This window comes from Trachurus japonicus, chromosome 14, assembly GCF_045865225.1.
Source record: "Trachurus japonicus isolate A0001 chromosome 14, Traja_1.0".
Lineage (NCBI taxonomy): Eukaryota > Metazoa > Chordata > Actinopteri > Carangiformes > Carangidae > Trachurus > Trachurus japonicus.
The window spans coordinates 13006218-13024441 of record NC_140920.1 but is presented as its reverse complement, the minus strand read 5'-3'; the positions used below and the strand labels follow the sequence as shown (position 1 = coordinate 13024441).

Below are 18224 nucleotides of genomic sequence, written 5' to 3'. Positions count from 1 at the left end.
AAATATTAAAGATCTGAATACTTGATAATGACTGTGCATGGTGTCCCGAAATACATTATCCTCCACACAGGAGGTAATGAACTATATCCAGCAAGAAGAGAGTTTCATTGGACAGAAAGTTTGAAAAGGCGTCTTCCACACTTTTAATTAGCGCTTGATTCAACGTTGATACAATGGATCTACATGAAGCTACAGTCTGCAGTCAATTATGTTGACATGAATGGAGCAGAGCTCTAATAGTTTGACGTAAATACAGCTTTAGTTTGTCTTTGATTTCAACGCTGTGATGAACTGTCACAGTCAAAGTCTTCTATGCCTGAGGGCTTTTACTATGACAAGGAGCGACTGGAGGCCACGAGTTACATTAACACCATGTTATAACAGTCATGCTCATTCATTCTTGTGATCGCTTTTACTTTTTATCTGAGATTTTATGCTCTTGTTGCTTATCAGAAGCTTTGTTTGCAATTGTTTAACTTGACTAAAAACCAAGAGAAAAAGAAAAGCAATCAAGACATTGCTCGGCTCGAGTACCCTGGACGTGATTTTCTCTATCAAAACATCAACATATCCTCTTGCATAACATTGCAAAATAAATTCTATTTTACAGAGAAATGTGACTTTGGATGAGAATTAAACACAAACCACAGGGACTACACGTCAGCCCACTGTCAACCAGGACCTGACCTGTTGTATAGTACACTGGATGCGACAGCGCAGCCACCAGAGCTTCTTTGTCCTGAGCCACCAACCCTGCAGAATCCATCTGTGTTTGAAGCTCTCTATAGTCCATGTCAACACATTTCCATCTCCCAACAGCAGACAGTTGCTAAACCCTGGAAGGCTAAACGATGGTTCAGGTCAATGCCCTGGTGTGACCTCTGGTGCATTTATCATATGCTTGGTTGGCTCTGGCCCAGTTTCTTGGGGCATGCAGCCCCCAGGAGCAGCGACTATCATACCAGTTGCACAGGTCAGCAGCTCTCTTTCTCTGCATGCCACCTGCTGAGAGGACAGCACACTTCACCTACAGTAAAAAGGGAAGGGGGTGGGGCGGCGGGGGTGTCAAAAGGTCAGCAGCCTCATTTCCACCGTTACTCACAGTTGTATAGAGCGACAGTGGTGTTTCTTTAGCCGACACAAACCGTGTTTCTGACTTTACTTTTTCAGGAACCGGCAGATCCAGACTTGTTGCTTTGCCATGTAACTGTGTTCCTTGTACAGTATATGCCTTTAAATTGTACATAAGTATACATTATGCATTTCAGCCAGATGTGCTAGCCCTTAAGTGAGCAGATGCATCAGATGCATGCTCTGGCAGAAATTGTTTTTTATATAGACAGAGAAATGAGAATGTGCAGCTCATGCATTCCCGTGACAATGGAAGTTACTGTAGTTACAGCGAAGTGAAAACACAAACAGGCCAGAAACTTAATATTGAATAAAACACACTTTATGGCCACAAAAACAACATTTTTACTATTCACAAATTGAAGTAATTGTGTATTCATACAGTATATATTCTTTTTTTTGCCAGTTAAGCTGGGCATAACATTTGGATTGAATATACTAAAGTAAACTGATGTGTGGTTTTGCCTCCTATTGAGAAAGCCTCATTTTCACAATTTGTAAAATTGTGCTTATGATCTTTCTTTTCTGGGTATGATAACTTCTGGCATTTTTATGCAATTTGATGATTAAGGGAGGGCATTCATTCATTTATGGCTAATTGTGGGAGTGGAAATAAGGCCTGTGCATATGCACCCATTTTCTTAATGAGTTGGATTTATAAAGCGGAACGGTGTCTTGGCACTGCTTTATAATGGAAGTATACACATGTATATTTGTGGTTTTAGTTTTAGTCATGAATCTACACAGAGTATCATGCATCTGGCCTCAGGAGTTAAATAACTTGAATCAAAAACAACGTCACAAGGACAGAAACGTGAGGGGATATGGCAGCCAAACTCCTCATCCTCTGCAGATAAGAGAAAAGAGAAATCTCCTCATGCCCGTTTAAGGCTTTGGAAATGTCACTTTGTTGTCACTTAGGTATGATGGAGTGTGCTGTTGTGTCTCGGGCATGCTTGGTTGGTGGAGTTGGAGATACAGAGGGACGGAGGCTACCATAGTGCCATCCCACACGTCATATCTTCCGGGGAAACGGATCTGACACAGATGAAGTGTGTGACAAGGAGAGGATTTGGCAACAAGACAAGACAAACAGTTGGAAAAACCAATCAAAACACCACGCAGACACACATACACAAACACCGGCTCTTTCTCACAGTGCGTTGTGAGAAAGCGACACAAGAAGCGAGATTTTCTTAGACACAGCCTGGATAGTTTATCTCTTTAGTGTTAAGATAACTGGTAACCTAAAATTACCCAGCCCTCTGTCCTCATTGCATCCTTGCTGCACTTACCGCTGCCCTCTCCCCTCCTTAATCATCCTTTTCCTCTGTTCTTTTACTACTTAAGAGTCTGACTCACTGGACCTGAACTGCTGTTTGTCTGTCATGACATCTGGAGTAGCTTGGATGACTGAGTGTTATGTCTTTCTCTCACTCAGTCTGTGTCTCTCCCCTGATGGGACCCCACTAACATCTTCATCCCTGGTTTTTCAGTGTAGCATAATGACCTCCTAGTAGCAGCCCTAATGGAGCCATAATGGTCATTTATGCCAGGGGAGGCTCTGAGGGCACGGCTGTGGAGGCTGCAAGTCGCACAAGAATACGGGAGAGTGGAGAGAAGCTCTCTACAGTCCCTTCATACACAGCTCCTGAATCTCAGTCTCTTTCTATGAATACAGCGTTTTCTGTGTGTGTTGTGTGTGTGCGCTCGACTGTGCATTCATGTGCGCGTAATGAAAGGAACTGATACAAGGCTGGTTAACAATGGAAAGTACAATATGAATGTATGAGGGGTGTATCCCTGCTTTTGATGTTCACTTCTGCAGCTTATTCACATGCATTATGCACACATGCATACACCATTTTCTTTTTTTAATTACATTTTTCTCATACGGACAAGCTTCTTATTCATGCATACATCATGCACACAATAGAATATACTACCATTCTTAAACCTATTCATATTTCGCCCCCCACATTTTCTGCCACCATTAGCAGAAACTATGCTGTACATAAACTACAGCGCATAAACTTGCACTTATTGCTAAAAACTATTTCCTTCCTCGCCATTTGCATTTTAATATCCACAGTAAACAAAGGAATCTTTCACTGTATACAGTCTTAGCCGGAGGTTATCTAAGACAAGTGAGACAATAGTTCAGTGCACACATAGGATACTTCTTTGAATGTGGCTTTCAGTGCCTTAATCACGTTAGGTCCTCCAGACGAGACACCTCACTCTTTGAATGTAGCACATCTTGGGATGTTCCCCTGGGCGCTACAAGTTGAATAATACAATAGCGCATTTATCAGCTAGCTAATGCTAATTAGACTGCTGCATAAAAACGAGAATAATGTACAGTAATGTTCCTTGCTCCACGTTAGCTCCTGGTCCTCACAGCTTCCTCAGCTAGCCAAACTCACGGCTGCATATTTGGGTTAAAGTAAGAAGAAAACACCAGACTCTCTAATCCATTAGGTGTCTACTTATAAAAGTGTAGAGAAAAACATGTTTTTATCCCGTGGGTTTGATCTCCTTGTGTAATGATGTACTCTGTAACCTCTACTCAGATGGAATGAAAAGAAAAACAGACACGGTACAAAATGTATGGAGGAGTGAGAAGGATGCACAGCTTCTCTCTTGGTGGCTAATATTGTGGTTAATTAAATAAATGCACCAGATGCAGCACAGCGAATGTGAGTCAGCATAGAACAGGACAGATAAACCCTTCACTCCTACTACCGCATGAGAATCTTAATTTCCACCAAACTGAAAATGTCTCTCTCCTATTGAAGCTATCTGGAAATCTGTGCTGTCTGCTAACTGCTTTTAACTGAGGTACCGAGGGAATGGTGTGCTCTTTAATGTCTGATAGAGTCAAAGCGAGGTCCTTCTGTAGCTCATTTTAATTCAAAGATCATTTCAATTTTAGTTTGCTCTTTGTAGCCTGATAAATGTTAGCTCTGAAGTCTGATCGTTTAAGACCGGCTCTGTAATGCTGCATTTTCATACTTTGATTCTTGCCTCATCTGCCGTATAGAGAACACTATTATTTCCTTCATCCGTGGGCCGAGTGATAAAGTAGGCATGCATGATTATGTATGTGATTGAAGAATGAAACTTTGTCAGTTTAAATCATATAAACAACCAGTCCCTATTGAGGCGCACTTAGATTCGACACCTGGGAGTTCATAGACAGTTGGCTGTGGATTCAATACTTGAGGATAAACTGAGGCTACATGACTGACATGACAACTACCTACCTTAGCTGAGCCTAAGTGATACTGATACCTACACTCGCAGATATGCACCACCCTGACATCACTCTAAAGCCAAGTGACAGTGTTACAGAGGATACTTGCCAATGTTATGTTCTCACTATAACAGTGTATTTATTATTGCATCCAGCTGAAAGCAGTAAAAGTGGAGAAGCTGTCAAGGTTGAAACTGCGGACAAACTGCCAATAAACATTTTTTTTCTCAAGTGGTGAATGGCTAAATTCTCTAATTACAACTTTATTTTAAGTGTATGCTGTGACAGCACACGTTTAAGAAATTTAGACCCAAATAAAACCAAAATTATCCTCATGACTAAATACCAGAAGATGTACGTTTGAAAGTGTTTCTGTGTGTCATGGTTACACAGTTGTTATTCATAATTTGGAATCGTTTTCTATCTCGGCAGTGCAGGTGTTACCTACAATGAGCCAGCCTGGGGGCGAAAGCTGTGTGAGAGAGAGGAAGAAGAGAAGCAGAGTGGACTTCCGCAGGAAAGTGCAAGTCATTTGTTGAGACCATGAAGGAGAATAAATGATAACCCTCATGTCTGAAGTATTTTTGGTTTAGTTACTGTCTGAGTCTACTTGTTGCAATAAAATAAAAAAAAATAAAAACTGAAACCAAGTGAGCTCGTGCATGGTTGTTAGCACAAGGACTGGAGCGGATATGGATGAGCAGGTTGTACACTGATGATGATAAGTGGGGAAACGGCGGGGTGCTTAGGACTGCATCCTACCTTATTTCTCCAACCAAGGTCTTATCTGGTAAAAACTTAACTATTTAATACTGAGACCCATATTTTATCAAGTTAACCTCAAGTAGGAGGATATTACAGTCAGATCAATTAGCACCTCTTTCAGAAATAGGGGTTATTAGAGCTACGGGCATTTATTTTTTTGTGGTAGTCGTCCTGGAGCATGTCCTTGGTGTTTGCAAAGGTAAAAAGCGTATTCTCAGCTTGAAGGGGGGTTAGTTCAGGGGCTGAAAAATAAACATGGAAATGCAGCTACAACTCCAGATTCAAAGTGTCAGAAATATTAGCATTATTTCCCTTTGAAGTCACGTGATGACAGCAGCACAATGTCACCAGTCTGAGGGGGGCTGGTGTTATTTGAAGGTAAAGGCAGCAACAACCACCACAGCACGCGTCTGGGGCTCTTCATCTTAAACAGCTGGGATGTTTACAGTACCTCCACACAGACACGACAACATGAAAACATATCGCATGTCACATTTGCATGCGTATGTTACCGTCCTCACGACTTTCACTCGACACTGACAATACCACTGCCTGTCATCAAAGTCATGTATGTGCATTAGCAGTCTGAGAAAATGTTCTGAGGTTGTTGTTTTTTTTTTGTTGCCGTGGGATCAGACAGGAAAGACTGCCACATGTCAGGGTGTATCAGCGTGTTACAAGCTGACAAACAAGCTGAGGAAAATATGTTATTTAAAAGAAGTAAATAATCAAGTAGTTGTAGGTATTATCACTAAGAAAAGCCCTGATTAATAGAAACAAAAACCTCCTCACAATTTGAAATTCTGAGGTAATGGTAAAAAAGGCGTCGTTTAGCTCAATGGGTTGAGCAGGCGCTATGAACCCGGTCCGATTCCCCCCGGCAGCCCTTTGCTGCATGTTGATCCCTCCTCTCTGCCTCCCCATTTCCTGTCCTTCTCTCCGACTGTCCTTGTCAATACAGGTGTAAAAGCTGCAAAAAATACTTAGAAAGAAACAACAACAAAAAAACGCTGTCCTCTTGATTGTCACCACATATGCAGGACGCAGCATCGTCTCTGAAATTCAATTAAACTGGAGTTTAAGCATAATGCAGAAACCACGCTGCAGTGAGGTAAACAGCGTGTGATTACAGCATATTAAACACAGCTCGGGATTTCAAAACAGCAAAACTCAGAGCGGGCGTCTTTATCAAGCACATCCCTGCCACAATCCTCTTTCTGTTCAGTATCAATGCGTTCTGAAAGCCTTAAAATGACTATTTAACACATGTGCAAAGATGAATTATATGCACTGGTGATAAACCAGATTTCTGTCTTTAACATGCAGCAGAAACTTTGTAGATTTAATCATTTCATAGCTGAAATAGTGGAAATAAATCAGGGAATGAAGCCAGCGACTGTGTCACTGCTCTCTGCAGTCAGTCATCATGGGTTAGCTCCCACCACTGACATAAGCAATACAACAGACTGTATGTTCGCATATATACATCTATCTGTGCCAGAGAAACATATGTTGACAGTGTTATGTGTAGTTTTATGTGACTCAGCCATTTCTGAGCAGTTGTTCTCCTCACTGCCGCAATGATTTAACAGCAACTACTAGTTCTAATAGACAATCTGAGTTTCCTCTTTGGGGCTTAGCTGTGATGATGCTCAGTTGGACGGACAAGTTTGTGACAAATAGAGGATGATTTGATTTACATCAGTACGTGAAGGTCTCTAAGTGCATTAAATTTTAACGATACCCCGTCTCTGATGGAATAATTCTGTAAGCAACTCTCGGCATTACAAATACCGACACAGAAAAATACTGCATGTGTGATCAATATCAAACACATGTTGAAATTAATTGGGAGTGCCACAAGGACCAGAGTGCTAAATTGTCAGATTCTGTTTAACAGCTGTTGAGCTGGTGTCAGCTTTGAGTCAAAGTGGCTGCACTTTTTTATTTTTTTAAACTCAGGTTCTGTGTATTTCACATCTCTCCTCAATTCTGTTTTCTACTTGAACTCTGTTTCAGCTGCGGGGATGTCAGCTCTGGTTTCTCTTTTTCTGTGTATGTCTTATTGAGTTTTTGTACTTAATTCAGTGTTTCATCACTGATCAATGCTTTATCACTGTTTTATCTTGACAATTGAGCAATTGCCTAACCACTTTTTTTCTGTTAACAGTGGACCCCTGAGGTTTACTGGGAATAAAAAAAAAAAAAGCCTTGAAATGCTGCCCACAATTTACACCTCTTGGATCCAGCCGGCCTGGTCCCAGCTCCATTTATTTATAGGAGTGTTTCAGCGAGGTTGTGTACAGTGGGAAAAAAAAGCCTTTGATCTGAAATTGAAGATGCCTTCCTCATCTTGGTAAGGAAGGACACTAGTCAATATTTGGCCTGAGGTTATTTAATTTGGACAGGGAGTTTGATTCATACATTAAAAATTCCAATTACCCTGTCAAGAGTTGAGCGAGCCCAGAGGAGACTGTTTTAATCATACAGCTTTATCAAACTCTTTAAATTGAGTTTAACATGGACAGGATCATACATTCTGCCTCGGGGAAGGTGATATCCCTTAATTTGTTGTAAATAGTAAACATTTTGAAAATCCATGTTTAACTAGAGTTACTTATACAGACAAAATACTGATAACTTCTTTTCCTCTTATCTCTTCGCTCTGTCTTTTTTTTTTTGTAGAACCAAGTTTACAAAATGTTTTCTGACACTTTGACAGAACATGAGGAATCGATGAATACTCAATCTGGTTAATTCTGAATGTCATCTCAGATGTATTCTGCACACAAAAACAAGGCTTTACATTCCCTTTCTTCTGATTCTTATTTGTATCCATCAGTAAAACAAAAACAAAAATTCCCCCAAATTTGTATGCTTTTGATGTTCACCCACATCGATGAGGTGCTATTCCCCTTTCTTCTGTCAAATAATGTTGTAGTCAAGTATAAATCTAGCATATGTCTGATCTGCAGGTGGTCACAGCTGGACCCCCTGTCTTACCATTCCTGAATCTATTTCACAAAGATATTACAGAGATCTGAGCGGCTGTCAGATATTTCCCATTCCGTCTTATCAGTGGAAGGAATGATGTCTGGCATGGCAAACAAAGTATGTGTAAAGTCCCTAAATAAAGCATGAAATTGACGGGATGCCTGTCTAAGTGAGGCCCCGTCGAAGCCACAGGCCCTCTCTCGCAGCAGACAGGTGCAGCTGCTCACCTCCAGACTGCACGCCTCCCATTTGGACTCCCATTAACGTGGCTGGCACTCTGAGTCAACACTTTTAATGCAGAAAATGACTTCATTCATTTTCCATTATAAGAACTACCATTTTAAAAATCTGCCTACACAAAGCGCTGCTTATTTTTCCGCTTCTCCACAGATGAATTTGCATACATTGGGCCACGGAAGACGGAAGAACTTTCCACATTTTAGACATGTGGTCATGGTCGTGTTCAAGTATGGGATAAAAAGGAGTAAGCAATTTACTTCCCTACGCGTCAGCTTTCAAAAGCTGGTTTAGAAATCCACACACGTAACATACTTATAACCCTGAAGATTACTTGATGACTGACGTGTATATTGATGAGCGTCTCTCTGAGTGTGTGTTGGCGGCTCGGGCATGTGTGTCTGATTGTGCTGCTTGAGGGTGCATAACAGAAATCAGCTGCAACACTGATATTTTAAGAAAGCCTTTAACTCACCAGGGAACTGGTAGCTGTAGCTTGGTGCGAATCCAGTGTATCCGCGGCCATATGTTGCCACAATATTAGGGTAACCTTTGATAGAGAAGAAAGAGATTAAAAAGAGATGAGAACGACACATTATGTATAAATAATACATACAAAAATGTGATATCAATATTGCACAAACACAACACAGGCAAACATTGAAATATATATATATATTTATATATATATATATATATATATATATATATATACAATATGTACATACTTGGAGTAGAAACATTGAAACACTAAAGCTAGAATGCTAAAACCCCTTTTTCCTCTAAAATGAATGGGTTCTTTCAAACGTGGGTAAACCTGCTAATAAAAGCGATTGACCCCTTTCAACTTCCAGTTTGTCTTTCTGTTTGGACCGACACACTTACAGAGACACACATGAGCTGGAGAGAGAGAGAGAGAGAGAGAGAGAGAGAGAGTGACCTGCTAGCTGCTGTGCAAACTGGTGAAACCGATCTCTCACATCTCATCCCATGCGTTGGTGCTCCTGTGAAAGTGTTGGGGCTCAGCTTGAGAAGCTTTGAATGGTGATTGTGTGTTTCTGAAAACTTATCCCTGCTCACTTTTTCATCCCCGTGTGCAGTGTAGCCGCAGCGTTTCTGGTTTAACGGCACCGCTGGACAGGTGACAGGCCTGTCTACCATGCCTGTGCTCTGAAAGATGTTACAGCAGGAAAAGGGTGTAAATTTGCGGGTTCGCTCGGGCATTGTGTTTACATCAATGCCGATCACAGCCAGAACCGATAAATATCCCCCCTCTACTGCAGAGTCATTTGACACGGGTGTAACTGCCAACTTAACCCTCCACTGCCCACAAAAGCCTGATGTTAGCGAGTCTAAGAGGGGTTTTTTGACCAGCGGAGAAAAGGTTTGTAATGTGGTTACATTTTGTCACGTAAAACCTAATGGTATTTAAAAGATAAAATGTCTGTAATCCAACGAAACATGAATACAGACCTTAAAATAGTTAACTAGTAACTATCACGCCCTAGATTAATACTTGCATATAAAAAGTATTGGTTGTTTTTTATGTGTAGCCTCAGCACGACATGTTTGAAAACCTACAATAAGCAAGAAGAGATGTATTTTTATGCTTCAAGTCTAATAAAAAGGTGGCATGTATTTACAGCTCATAATGTTGATGGTAGATTGTCAACTGAAAATCATTTGCGGTGTGTGCAGTTTGACAACAAACAATTACACTCAATTACAGGAGCCTCTAATCTTGATCATGCTGCTCTTGCTGCTTGTTTTAAGGGTGCTGCTGTATTGTGATATATCAGCCAATTAATTTAGTGAGTAAAATGTTCTTATAACCTACGAGAGTCAAGGCCACAACTATAAAAATTGCGCCAGAATGATAAAATAATTTCCTCTCAAGACAGGCAGACGTGGTGATTTAGTATTGTGAGTCTTGCACGGCTGCCAATATTGCACACAAACTCCATTTGAAACAAGCAATTTAAGCCACATGGATCAATAAGCTGTGTCATTATATTTAAACACATTTAAAGGATGTCAACATGAGCCTAAGAGCACTTAATTGACAGGGGTTTTACCAGTTCCATCTCCATGTATGGCTAAGCATCAAGATCTGGTAAATACTTGGAAACCAAAGCATTAGGCTCCTGAACAAATAGTAGGCTGCTGCTCGCAGTTCTTTACTGTCTAATTCATTCCCATTTTTTATGCAACCATAAGCTCTCAGGCATTTTTATAGCCCTGTGTAATAGCACTTTATAGCAGGTGCCTTGAAATGACGTTGGCGTCTGTTTATGTTCTGTGTGTCTTCGGCATAGCAGAAAGGTTCATGTGTTAATATGAATACATGCAGTTTGTTAAGAAGAAGCCACGGGCAAAGAAGTGAGAGCTGCTCCACATTTGCACCTCCAGCATTGCACTCACTCCCAGCTAGCTGTTTTTTTTCTCACTGGCTTAACAAGGTTTGACCAGTAATTAACGTGTTATCTATGGTAGTTATCTGAAGAGTAACCAGGGCAACCACTGCTTTGTGGGAACCATAGGCCTGTGCTAAATGTGTTTAAATAATCAGGCTGCACAAAGAGGAACCACCTCAGTCTGAGTGAGGACGGCAACATCAAGAGAGTTTTAAACACCTTGTTTCTACTAATCTCAGTTATTACTATTCCACTAATGTTTTATTTTGAATCATTTCATTATCATTCAAATTAATTTAGTCCATTTTTTTTTAAAATGTAAATGAATTTATTGTGTTTTTCAAAACCCCCATTTCATTATCTTTTTTTCTTTATATCTGCATGTGCACATGTTTTAGATTTCCAATAGCAGTTTTGTTGTTTGCGTTATGTAATTATTTGTCTCTTAAAAAGCCCAAATCGGTAATATTTTATAATTTTAGATTATTAAAATGAGTGGTATATTAGCATGAAGCTTTTAATGATTTTATAAATTAGATTTTTTTTGTGTGTTTTCCATAAATGAAAATATAGTATTGTTTTGCTGTTGTGTTTACACACTATCAGAGGTTTGGCCTTTAAAGTTGTGTGTATATGTATGTATACACAGACACAAACACACACACACACATATAAAATGAGTGTGTTTTTAAGGTGCTATATTCAGTACATAACCTTTAAAATCAGTTATATGAATATTTTAATGAGCCACCACACATTTCCTCATCCGAATCTGTGACATCTGTGATAAAACAGAAAACTGTGATCAGTTGGTAAAGCTTGCTTTTTTACATTTTATATTTCAAACTTGTACAAATAAGGCAAAACCACAGCCACAAAATTGTAAAACTTGCCATGGAGTGAAAATGTAATCACACTTTGTCATCTGTAAACCAAAATCAAAGTAAAAGGTTACTGCCTTGTTTAGAAAGTCTACAGTCCCCGGGAGGATGGAGAGTTGCAATGAGGCCCAGAGAGGGCCCAGTGTCATTAGAAAAATTTAAGAGTAGCAGATGTATTGTTCATCTGCTGTCATGATTCTTATTACGACCACAGACCCACCAGTTAATTAGCTGGACAGTTTTCAGACAGAAGCAGCTGTGGGCAACATATTGAGGAACGGGATGTGTGGGAGCAGGCAGATAGGAAGTGGGATACAGACAAAACAAGAAATTTGAGTAGAACGGGTGGGTGAGCGAGTGAGGCTCGGTGTAAGTCGGTGAGAATTTGAGCACCATCAGAAGGTAATATAAACATAATTAACCCTCTAATTATGGTATATGTCTCAGTCTTTATCTGTTTTCCTCAAGCTATTATCACCTTCAACCATAAGTCTGGACTAAATTACCTAATAAGAGGAAGTCCTTTAGGCCAGGAATGAATCACAGGAGCCTTGATAACTCTTTCTTCCTGGTGTGTCGAGCTACACTTCAGAAACTGACCTTGGAAACCTCTTTCAGGCTCCTGTGTCCTCGCTTCTCGTTAGCTACATACCAGCCTGATAAATTACCCCCTGAATGTCTACATTGTAAATTTGGGGCTACAAATTCCTACAGACACTGTGGACTAATAGTTTACAGCAGATGAGACATTTTATACAGAGCAACTAGAAAAATTAACAGTACGATATATATTACTGCATTGCCTTGCAGTTTTGGAGCAATTACACAGAAAGATATTTATACATTTTGTCCAGAGGTGCTATATGTGCACATGTGCGCTTGTGTCTACAGAATGAAGGTGTCAAAACATATTTTGCATGCGAGCATATTTGTGAGGGTGAGAATGTGCACGAGTGTATGTAGGCTATGTGCATGTGCGTGTGTGTGTGTGTGAGCATGTGTGTAGATGCTCTGTTCTGTATGCCTCAGAGCCTGTGCCAGCTGGAATCAGAAAGGTTGACCTTGGTCATAAATATCTAATCAGTGTTTGCTGTCCATGAAAAAGTTCAATTTATTCCTGACCCAATGGGAAAATGCCTCTCCCAGACCCTCTCCACTCTCGCAGACAAAAAGAAATGCAACTAAGATAGGCGGCGAGGGGTCTGGTCTGGATGAAGTAGGACAGAGGCTATACCAGAGAGAGAAAAAAAAAGAAATCCTCATTAGGTGCTGATGAGAAGTCATCACCAGGAAGCTACAGATGGATAGCTTTCACAAAAGCCCTCTCTGTTTGTTCGGTCTGAAAAGAACTGTGATATGATACAATGAAAAGCTATCACGCACCGAAAAATATTGGATATTATGTGTTTGAGACTGTCTTACTTTCAACCTGAATAAATACCAAAACCGAAATAGTTGGCTTAGACACAGCAGCTCCTTATACTGCCTTATTTCAACATCTTCTGAAATGGCAAAAAAACGTTTTCCTGCTCTGATGTACTGCATTACAATTGGTTATACATGGCGACTATAAATGAGGAATTTGCAGCCAGATATGTACAGCAAGTCTGTGAGGACAGAGCCATCGAGAGGAATATAAAAGTGTTGGGAAAGTGGATTAAGGTGAGTTAAGCTACTGTTTCGTGAAATCTTAGCACATCTACAAATATTTCGAAACAGGAGCGAAGGAGAAAGTAGCAGAAAGGAGAGAGAGAGAGAGAACCTGCTGTTGTTCGGAGCATTTCACTAAATAAAGCCTGCCATTGTGTCTGGCCTGGTGGTGGCCTCTTAGTGCTCTTATTTGCCTTATTAATATGCATGCTAATGTATCTATTTTATGGCTCAACAGTTCTGATTCACTTTAAAATCAATTATCCATCTGGTACACCCATACCTCGCCCCGGCTCAAATGTGTATTAATTTCAGCAAACATACATCGGGCACAACACAATAAAGATAAATGCCTCGATTAGAGGCAGTAAACAAAGGAGCTAGGGATGGCTTTAATGAGATTTGGCACAAAAGGAGCTTACACTTTCTTAAATAATGAGCCTAGGGTCCCTTTTTCCAAATGCAAATTATAGAAAGGAATGTTTCGCCGTCCTTGTTCCAATTTCATTTAGATAAGAGTGTCTCCAAACAAGTTGGCTGTTAATATTCTCACATGAGCACATCACTGCCTTCCTGGCTGCCATCTCCCAATGGAGGGGAAGAGTGCTCTCCTCTTTGCAGACACATTAGACTGTAATAAGTTCTGAAAAGTTCACTGTGCTTGTTAAATACTTCTCTACAGATGAGATGGAACCGGGAACGACTTAGATAGAGCCGACACAAGCACTTGGCCAGTCTTATCAACACTTTTACCACAAACAACTGCATAATCAGTATCATGGAAAGGTCAAGCCTGCAATAACCCTGACAGTTTATAAAACTGTATATAGAGAGATGAACAGATACATATACGCACAGACAGATATATACATAAACAGCCGCTACTGATGGATCATTTGTTGTCTGCTTGTTTCAGAATAGCTCGACATCACAATAATTGTTTTAAATCCAATGGATCTAAACTTGTTTATTTTTTTCCAAGCGAAATAACACCACTTGATACTGACTTTCAAAGCTGCTTTAAACATTACGTTAGCCCATACAGATAAAAATGCATGACTGTGGCTCTGCCCGCACCTGCTACATGGGGGAGGGGGAGGGGCCACTTGCACGGCAAAACGAGTCTCTTACAATCAGCTGCATGTCTCTTTTGCTTTTGAAGGAAAATATAAATCTTTCATGTGGGGGCAAATACATTTGGTTGGGGTCACACATATAAATTATATGCATAGCAAATGCAGATGATAGATAGATAGATAGATAGATAGATAGATAGATAGATAGATAGATAGATAGATAGATAGATAGATAGATAGATAGATAGATAGATAGATAGATAGATAGATAGATAGATAGATAGATAGATAGATAGATAGATAGATAGATAGATAGATAGATAGATAGATAGATAGATAGATAGATAGATAGATAGATAGAACGATAGAACAGAGGGCAGGTAGGGAGAGTGCAATATTGTTAAATAAAAAGGGCCATGGGCATGGGGCTGGATGGTAATGAAGGGGGGTGGGCCAGCAGCTGAGGTCCCTGTAGATGAGATCTCTCCCTGACATGTGTGTCCCCTTCATTACCCATTAAGGGGGGCACAGTGATGAATCCTTAATATGACATTACACCAATTTTCCTCTTCATTTAGTCTGCTAATGTGCTGGTCTGCTCCTATATGCCCAGGGGCTGCCTGTACCAGACTCAACCAGAAATAGACCACAGTGGCCACTGGTGGCACACCTTGAAGCAGCCTAATTAGGGGCAGCGCCCACCTAATGGGGTTATCTAGACGAGAGTTTGCATAAGTTGATTTTTTTAGCAGGTAGAAACTGATGACGGAATGGTGTGCGTGTCTGGCATACCCCTAAAAAAAAGCTGACAATTAATGTTTTCATTTGCCAGCTGGTAGAAAAATATGACTCGTTTAAAACAGAATTTAATCCCTGCTTTTTGTTTTATAGCCAAATTGTTGCTCAAGTGACGTTTTCACCATCATTCCAGATTTATGTATGACATAAAGGTGTCAAAAATTTGCTCATTTGTTTGTGTGTGTGCATGAGTGTGTGAATGTATCTTGTGTGTATGACTCACTCAGCATGCCCATCCCCAGCATGAAGGCATCCATGGTGTAGGGCAGACCCCTGGCTCGCCCCCGTGTACCTGGTGGGAACATCACCTCCTTGGGCTGGGCCTTCTTACATTCTACCTATGTAGACAGACAAACACACACATATGCACATGTACACACACACACACACACACACACACACACACACACACACACACACACACAAACAAACACACACAGAGACAAACCATTAGACTGTGTAGGTACACAACCAGACAGTTCTGACAGGCCTGTCTCAGCTCTTTAAGGTGGTTTTCTATTTGAGTTGCACAGCTAGATGTTTTCCATAGAGAAAAACAAGACTGAGTCTATCTGAGCACCTCGCATTTTAGAGGAAAGTCTCTAAGGAAAACTTACAATCATGCTCCTCCTGCATTAAAGCAAAGGTTATTACTCCAGTGAGCATGTGTCCAAAGCCTCGGGGAAATACAAGCTAAATACTTTCCAAGAGTTTGTGAGACATCAAGGTAGGAGAAGCTCTGTTCTCCAACGCCATTATCAAAGTCCTGCTGTGTGGCAGTATGTCCAGTCTCTTTGTGAAAAGCAGTTTTATTGTTCAATCTAAACACAGAATAATCTCAAAGGCAATAATCTCTCCTGACAGAATGTCTATTTGTTCAGTCTTGTTTCTTTCATTTAACTTAAGTCGTGCCAGAGCAGAGTGTTTAAAATCTGGCACAGGCAGAAAATGTGTTTCATAACTGAATATGGCTCTTTTCTTTTTCTCTTTTTATGTGTATTGTGCATTTGTGTACGTCTGCCCGTCCTAAGTCCCATTCCACCTGCAGCATTCATCTCTCTCCTGCATTTCTTTCTCTCACTCCACTTTTCACACATGCAGGTTTGTTCATTTCCCATCTTGCAAGACTGACATCTCCTCCTCCTACATAACACATATCAAATGAGGGATGTGACAGGGGCAGATGAGGAGAAGGAGGAAGATGAGAGTCCTATTTACAACATATCTATCCTATCTCGATGAATTATAGAGAAGCACAAGCGGCTGACAAGGGTGGCATGGTCTTGCGTCTGTTGGTTGTTCTTTGCTAGGCTGAGTCTGTTCACCATGCTGCACAATCTATTTGCTCCACTGCCTGCTTGGCATCAGCCTGTCCATCTGTTTGTCTGTTTGCCTCCTGGCTCTCGCCTGCTTCTCCCTACTGCCTCCACTTAAGCAGGGTTTTCTCGGCTGCTGCGATTCACATGTCATCCTGGCCTGCTGCACAAGACAGGCTACTGCTCCAGTGCTGTGTACACCTCAACCAAGGTACAACCCTGCATCCATACAAAAAGGCTCGCAACTCTGACAGGCCAGAGGTGCGTATTACTATTCACGCACAACTCAAAACACACACAAATACATAAACAGTGGCAGACACAATGTGCTACTGCGAGTTGCCAAACTGGAATAAAACTTCACATCTGCAAGAAGTCGTTGTGCTAAATGAATAGTGTAACAAGCCCCGTGTATCCAGCAGAGAGGTGGAAATGTAAAAAGGGAACACTAATGAAAAAGGTTTCTATCACAGAGGGAAAGTTGCTGCGTTGCAGAGCTGTGATTTGTTGCTGTTAGCAGCCCTTTCATTTGAAGCAGACCAACTAAAGTACACAGTTCCCTCAGCCACTTTGTAGCTGTCACAGCTACTCTGCCCTCCTCGCTCGCCTAGCATGGTTTGACATTGTACTGAAGAGACCACAGGCACTCGCGGCATTATTGTCAGAGAATGACCCCCGGCATGGAGTCAGGAACCAGGTGGGACAAATGGGTCTGTTAGAAATCTCAGCACACTGCTGGGATCTTTGCGTTCACATAGCTGGGTGACAAATACCGCCGAGCTCTGCCCACACCACAGACATGACGACGTCTGATCAGCGTCCTCCAGCAGCCCCTGCCACATCCAGCGAGTTGAATGCTCAGGTAGCCTGCTGGGAGACAGAGCCAGGTGTGAGTCATGCCTACATGCTCTCAGATGTGGGTCTTTGATATTCAGAGAGAAGGCTCTTTGTCATGGATTTAAAACCAGCCAGGAGCCAGGATCTGTGGTGGTGTGAGTGTGTGGGTGTTCACCTGCTTCAAACAACGCAGGACTGTTTGAGGGAGGGAGGCAGGAGCTTTCAAGAGTGAACTCAGTCAAAAAACAAGAAAAAGAGAGGAGAACAGAGAGGACTGCAAGACAATTCGAAGTCAGACAATGACGCGCTGCAAAGATTTTGCAGTTGCGAGTGCGGAGATTCAAAATTTCCCCATGTGGAGGGATTTCACCAACTCCACCTACTGCTGTGTGAACTGTGAGGAACAGTATATTTACAGGCTCTCGTTCAACTCCAGCTTTCTTCCTGAATTACTGCTTGTGCAACTGGTCTCGGCCTCTTGTTGCTACAAAGGCGACACAATATTGTGTTATGAAAAGTATCCTGATCCAGAATTCAGAGGTCAAGAATGGAGGGGATCGAGCACCATTGTACCTCGCTGAGAAAAGGCACACCCTATTAACCTTCTCTGCCTTCACTGCTTTGTGCAGGAATAGCAACCACTAGATCTGAGAGCCTCAAACACACACACACACACACACACATATACAGATCGCAAGACAGGTGTCTGTTGAAGTGAACCCCTGCCACACAGCATTGACAAGGTATGGTTACCTCATCCTGCGTGCTTTGAACATACACCGAGATGTTTTCCCCTCTGCTGCACGGATATACTTCAGTTGATAGCTTATCATTGAAAACTGTGTCACTCTGTAACCCAAGATAAAGTC

General features: G+C 41.3%; 1 protein-coding gene across 18 annotated transcripts in view; it reads right to left on the bottom strand.

Moving 5' to 3' along the window:
• Window positions 1-18224, bottom strand: part of LOC146974363 (RNA-binding protein Musashi homolog 2) — a 226014-nt gene that overhangs the window by 34360 nt on the left and 173430 nt on the right. For all 18 annotated transcript variants that reach the window (XM_085797610.1, XM_085797621.1, XM_085797614.1 and 15 more), the window contains 2 exons: window positions 15426-15540; window positions 8859-8933 (listed from right to left, as the gene is read on the bottom strand). In XM_085797610.1, coding sequence (XP_085653736.1) covers window positions 8859-8933; window positions 15426-15540 — 190 coding nt within the window. The remainder of the gene's footprint in view (window positions 1-8858; window positions 8934-15425; window positions 15541-18224) is intronic.